Source organism: Arachis ipaensis, chromosome B05, assembly GCF_000816755.2.
Source record: "Arachis ipaensis cultivar K30076 chromosome B05, Araip1.1, whole genome shotgun sequence".
Lineage (NCBI taxonomy): Eukaryota > Viridiplantae > Streptophyta > Magnoliopsida > Fabales > Fabaceae > Arachis > Arachis ipaensis.
Window position 1 is genome coordinate 137,392,096 of NC_029789.2, and position 5,677 is coordinate 137,397,772.

The 5,677-nt window shown below is 35.1% G+C and overlaps 3 protein-coding genes across 3 annotated transcripts in view; 1 reads left to right on the forward strand and 2 right to left on the reverse strand.

Annotated features, from left to right (window-relative positions):
• LOC107641274 (zinc finger BED domain-containing protein RICESLEEPER 2-like) lies at window positions 553-2,625 on the reverse strand. Its single transcript, XM_016344769.2, has 4 exons — window positions 2,348-2,625; window positions 1,278-1,344; window positions 765-1,112; window positions 553-672 (listed from the first exon to the last, which is right to left on the reverse strand). Exons 1-4 carry the CDS (start codon window positions 2,623-2,625, stop codon window positions 553-555), a joined length of 813 nt encoding a protein of 270 aa, XP_016200255.2.
• On the reverse strand, window positions 2,553-3,662 carry LOC110272144. Its single transcript, XM_021124006.1, has 3 exons — window positions 3,452-3,662; window positions 3,178-3,417; window positions 2,553-2,933 (listed from the first exon to the last, which is right to left on the reverse strand). The coding sequence occupies exons 1-3, from the start codon at window positions 3,660-3,662 to the stop codon at window positions 2,812-2,814; spliced, it is 573 nt and encodes a 190-aa protein (XP_020979665.1). The 3' UTR covers window positions 2,553-2,811.
• The window catches only part of LOC107644371 (indole-3-pyruvate monooxygenase YUCCA2), a 3,513-nt gene continuing 2,568 nt past the window's right edge, over window positions 4,733-5,677 (forward strand). The window contains 2 exon segments of the mRNA XM_016348209.2: window positions 4,733-5,661; window positions 5,664-5,677. The exon segment at window positions 5,664-5,677 is cut by the window's right edge and continues 195 nt beyond it. Of these exon segments, the coding sequence (XP_016203695.1) occupies window positions 5,193-5,661; window positions 5,664-5,677 (483 nt within the window). The 5' untranslated portion in view covers window positions 4,733-5,192.

Genomic DNA, 5,677 nt, shown 5'->3' on the forward strand with positions numbered 1-5,677 from the left:
TTTTTTAATAATATTTGTAAGGGTATATCTTCTGTTTAAATCAATATAAAAACAAATATTAAATATAAATAGTCTCATAGGCAAAATAAATATAATTCAAAATCCAAAAAGATAATTATAAATAGTCTCCAAAGCAAAATAAACATAATTCGAAACACTTAATTTTCATCTTCATCTTCATGTAAGTCAATAACATCATTGGAACTAACTCCTAAAGAATAGCCTTCTCCTTTTGCAATATCTTCCTCATCTAAATCTTCCTCTAGAAAAAAAGTAAATAAATATATTAGACAATAGTACATAATAATGTTCAAAATCACTCAAGTATGTATGTCATAAATATAATTATACCATAATCATCATATCCACGTATCCAATTTCGAGTGCAAATCACAGCTTCAACATTATCTGGCAATAAACGACTTCTATACTTATTCAAAACATGAGAACCCATGCTAAATGCAGATTCTAAAGCCATGGTAGTAATAGGAATGCTCAACAAATTTCGTGTCATTAGTGATATAGTGTTGAAAAATGATGATGGTTATTTTTCTACCATTGCAAAATATCTATAATTGTATCCTTGCGAAATAATGTTGCCTCACTCAAATAAATATCAAGTTGGTTCTTTCCACTTTTTACTTTAACTTCTTGATTATGGGACATCAAATTCTTTGCATTACAAACAATATATGACTTAAAAAATATGAACAATAAAAAATACATATAACCAAATAGAGTGAATATAAGATAAAAATACTTACACCAACAATTTTAATAAGCTGAGTTCCAATTGCAGAAGATGTTGCTTGAGAAACATTACTTGAAATTTGGGAAGAACTCTCTACAGTTGTAGAGGAATTGTGGTCATAAACCTCAAAGATCTTGTATAACTTATTCTTCACATGCTCTACTTTGTCTTTAGCACTAATAGGATCAATCTCATTATAGCAATGAGTCAAAGTGTTGAGTTTAAATCTAGGATCAAGAACTGTCCCAAATGCAAGAATAACACTGTATTCCTCCCAATATTTCTTGAACTTAATCATCATTTGTTCTCCCATATTCTTTATAAGCACTTCATCATTCTTCAAACTATTCATCAAAATATGCTGAATTTGCCAAACTTGTAAAAAATACAAGTTGGATGTTGGGTAAGAAGTTACAGATATCAACTTGGTAGTTTCGTAAAATGATAACAAGAAATTATATATCTTTTCAGTTCTTTTTCACTCATCTGATGAAGGACAATACTCCCTAAATCTATCTTCTTTTACTTTATACATTTCAAAAACTTTCTTATATGGAATAGCACTTGCAAGCATTGCATAAAGTGAATTCCACCTAGTAGGAACATCTAAACATAATGCAGCTGTATACTCAAGTCCTTCAACATCTTGAAAACATTCTTTAAACTTAACCATTCAACTTTCAGATTTTCTTATATACTTAATACAATCTCTAATCTTATTCACTGCATCACCACATATTTTCATTCCATCTTGGACAATAAGATTTAAAATATGAGTAGAGCAATGAACATGAAAGAATTTACCACCACATAACAATGAACCATGCACATCCAAAGTATTCTTTAAGTGATCAACACAAGTATCATTAGAAGAAGCATTATCCAAAATAATGAAAAAAAAATCTTTTTATCAATTTTCCACTCATTCAAAAGCATAAAGATTTTTGAAGACAACTCAAATCCCGTGTGAGGAGGAGGCATATTAGGGCTGGAAGTGAGCCGAGCTGAGCCGAGCTAGACCAACCTCAAGCTCGGCTCAAAAAATTTGAGCTTGGCTCACGGCTCGACTCATTAACAATCGAGCCTATTTCTTAAGCTCAAGCTCGACTCACCGAAAGCTCACGAGCTAGCTCAAATAATAGAAATATAAATACATAATCTATAATTCTATATCAATAAATTATAACTTATATTTTTTTAAAAATATTTAAAAAGATCAATTTTATATATTGTTATCTATCAATAAATTATAAATTTTTTATTTATGTCCTACATCAAAATTATATGTAAAAAATAAATATAAAATTTTAAATAATTAAGATCATATATATATATAATCGAGTCAGCTCACGAGCTAATGAGCTGAGTTTATCCAAACTCAAGCTTGCCTCATTTAATTTATGAGCTCAATTCCAAACTCAAACTTGGCTCACTAGCTCACGAGCTTAGTTTATTGAGCTATTAATGAGTCGAGCTCGAGCTAGCTCATGAGCTGGCTTGACTCACTTCCAGCTCTAAGGCATATGACAAAAATTGAGAATTTTACTCTGTAATTTTCAGTTCTTATCAACAAAATGTGCAGTCAAACTTATATACCCCTCATTGGTACTGGACGTCCAAAGATTAGATGTTAAGCAAATTATATTTGGAATGGAAACTAAAATTTTTTTAAGTTTCGCAGCTTCTCTCTTGTGAACTTTTACTATATCAGACTTAACCGTATTCTTAGTAGGAAGTTTTAAAGTTAGACTTATATATTTCACCCAATTTCTAAATCTCCTATCATCAACCATATTGAATGGCTTATCCCCAGCAACTACATAAGAAGCAAACATATCTCTAGCCACTCCTGAATCAATCTTAAGTGAACCCATTTTAAGTTGCAATTCTGCTATAGTCTGACCAATATCTTCATGCTTAATTTGAGTACAAATATTAAGATGTCATTTTAGAGTAGAAGTGCCATATCGCTTACCTCCAGCTTTAAACACCTTCTTGCATCCTTTACACTCAGAACGTTCTACTCCATCCTTATCTGGACCGAGCTTTCTCAAAAAATTCTAAACATCGGATGTTGCTGGTCTGGCCTTTTTCAAACTAGGTTCACAAACCTCGACCGGAGCAGCCTCAGAATCAGCTCCAACAGTAACAAGGTTACTCACAGTTTCAGAATTCATATTTTCTGAAATAAAAGCAAATGTTAATTGTTTATATGAATCTGTAGTTTATATGAATCTAAATAAAATAAGTATCAACAATTCTGATTTAATCAAAACTCAACCATTATCAAACAACACAAAAAATAGCAAATAATATATGAATCTGCATCTGATTTAATCAAAACTCAACCATTATCAAACAACACAAAACACAACAAACAAACCTAAATATCTGATCTTAAACCTTAAGCCAGAAAACTAACATACTAGAAATCTGATATGACAGTGGTGACGAGCCGACGACCAGGACAGAGGAGGTGAGGAGCAGCGGCGATGAGGACAGACGAGCAGACCCAGAGAACGAGAGGACCGACGAGCATACCCAGAGAGCGAGAGGACAGGACCCAAGAGCCCAGGACCGAGACCAACGGTGACGACGGCTAGACGGAGCAGCAGCGGTGGCTAGAACCCAGGAGGACCAAAGAGCGACGGTGACTGCGACTTTGCAAGCGTGAGGGGTGAGGACGGAACTCAGAAGTGCGAGCGTGAGGGGTGAGGACGGAAGTGCGAGCGTGAAGGGTGAGGACGTCTGTTCGAGATTGCAGGTGTGAGTGACTATGGGTAGAGACTGGAGACTGGAAAAGCTGAAGCTCTGTGTTGAGTGGGAGGGACCGAGGGAGTGACCGAGTGAGAGTGACTGTGGTGACTGGTAAGGAAGCTGCAATTAGGGATTTAGGCGGGTAAGGTTTCATTGGAGGGTCAGGTCGGGTTGTGGGTTAATTGGGTTCTGGGCTAAAATATGCTCAGCCTTTTATCCAAAAAAAAAAAACCTCAGCCCGCTGGGGAAGTCCGCCCCGCCCCGCCAAAACCCACGGTTTAAGCGATGCAGGTTAGGCGGATTTTTGTCTTTCGGCGGTCCCAAATTTTCAGCCCGACCCACCTTTTTTAGCGAGTTATTACGTGGGCTGGCTCAGCGGGTTTAAACCCGTTTGCCACCCCTACACTCAAGTGACTTAAATTGCTACGTGTACTATTTATGTCTGAAGGCTGTTTATATTGTTAGTTGTGACCCTATTTTTCAATGCCCATAGATCCACCGCTTCAGCTTCACTTTCACGTGTGTTTCAACGCACAGACGTTAACAAAAAATTAATAAAAAGTTAACGTGAACAGTTAGGTGTCACGTTAAATTCTGTAAATTAATATTATTTTTTTGACATAATAATAAAAAACAACATCTTATTAAGTAGTGTTTATTAAAACATTTTTCTTCAAAACAAGTAATTCAATATCGTTTTTAAAATATTTGAGCGCTAAAACTAAAATAACGTTGTTTTCAAGTTTTAGTATTGCATTTAACTATCTATATTAGCACTCTATTAATATTTGTGTATCAAAAATTATCACAAGAACTAATATAAATTACGTTTGTAAAATTTACGGACTAAATAAAAACAATTAAAATTTTATAAACTAAACTGATGCATGTATGCAAGTTTATGGGCCAAATTAAATATTAACTCCCCATCTATATATAAAAATATCAACTCATGAATACCTAAAATTTTGGTTTAAATTACGAGACAAAAAATATGATATAATATATAAGAGAGTAAATAAATTAGGAACAAAATTAAATATAAAAAATATTTTAAAAAAATCAATAAATTATAAAAATAAAAAAATAAACTTTACCCTAATTTAATTGAAACTACAAGCTTGGAATTGACTGAGCTTCTACATAAATGTCATGTCTACCTAATTATATATGCATTTAGTTGAAAGTACTAATAGATTCCATAGGATTCCTGAGTAGCTACTTGTCTTCATAGGCTGGAATGTTTGCTTGATAGCTCTCTCTTCCCTCAAAGTGTGTTTTTTGGGGGGGTGAAGGGGGGAGAGATGAAATTAAAGTTTGTTGTTGGTTAATGTCAGTTATTACCAAGATATACAAAATAGCTACATATGCCCCACATAACCAAACCCTGCTTTCTAAGCCCTCATGATTCATGAAACCACTCACCCAAATTCATATATATACCAACTCACTTGCTCAATAATAACACATCAAACACTATTTATTCCCTCAAACTTTATATTATATCCATCACTTACTACTACTACTTCAATTCTCTCTAGCTTCCATATCCAACATATCAAACACCATCCATCCTTTATTATTTATCTTGCTAGAGAAAGCTATCTGGAGAAGATCATTAGAGGAGTATAGTCATGGTTTCATAATCCTACTCTATCTATCTGTGTTTGACTTTGTTGAGTTGATGGAGTACTTGAAGGAACTAGAAGGAAAAAGCATCCATGATTATTACGAGCACAAAATAAAGAAGGACAAGATGGTGGCTCCTCCTCCGATATGGGTTCCGGGACCAATTATAGTGGGTGCTGGTCCCTCAGGCCTAGCTGCATCCGCATGCCTTAAACACAAAGGAATTCCAACTCTCATTCTTGAAAGAGAAGCTTGCTTAGCTTCAATGTGGCAGCTCAAGACCTACGATCGCCTTCGCCTTCATCTTCCCAAGCAGTTCTGCCAGTTACCCCTCATGCCATTCCCCAACAACTTCCCTTCTTACCCTACAAAGCAACAATTCTTGGCATACCTCAAGGCCTATGCTGAAAACTTCGCTATTAGGCCTCTTTTTCGCAGGACCGTCGTTAGCGCCCGCTTTGACGCTACTTTTGGAGGGTTTTGGAGGGTCAAGACCACGCTTAACAAGAACAATAAAGAGGAGGACGAGGAGGAGGAGTA

Coding starts and splice junctions, on each gene's coding strand:
- LOC110272144 (XM_021124006.1), bottom strand. CDS start 3,662: ATGAAACCTTACCCGCCTAAATCCCTAATTGCAGCTTCCTTACCAGTC. Junction 3,418..3,451: donor CGTCCTCACCCCTCACGCTC/GCACTTCTGAGT, acceptor CCCCTCACGCTT/GCAAAGTCGCAGTCACCGTC. Junction 2,934..3,177: donor ACTGTCATATCAGATTTCTA/GTATGTTAGTTT, acceptor CTTTTATTTCAG/AAAATATGAATTCTGAAACT.
- LOC107641274 (XM_016344769.2), bottom strand. CDS start 2,625: ATGGGTTCACTTAAGATTGATTCAGGAGTGGCTAGAGATATGTTTGCT. Junction 1,113..1,277: donor AAGTTTTTGAAATGTATAAA/GTAAAAGAAGAT, acceptor TGGCAAATTCAG/CATATTTTGATGAATAGTTT. Junction 673..764: donor AGCTTATTAAAATTGTTGGT/GTAAGTATTTTT, acceptor TGTAATGCAAAG/AATTTGATGTCCCATAATCA.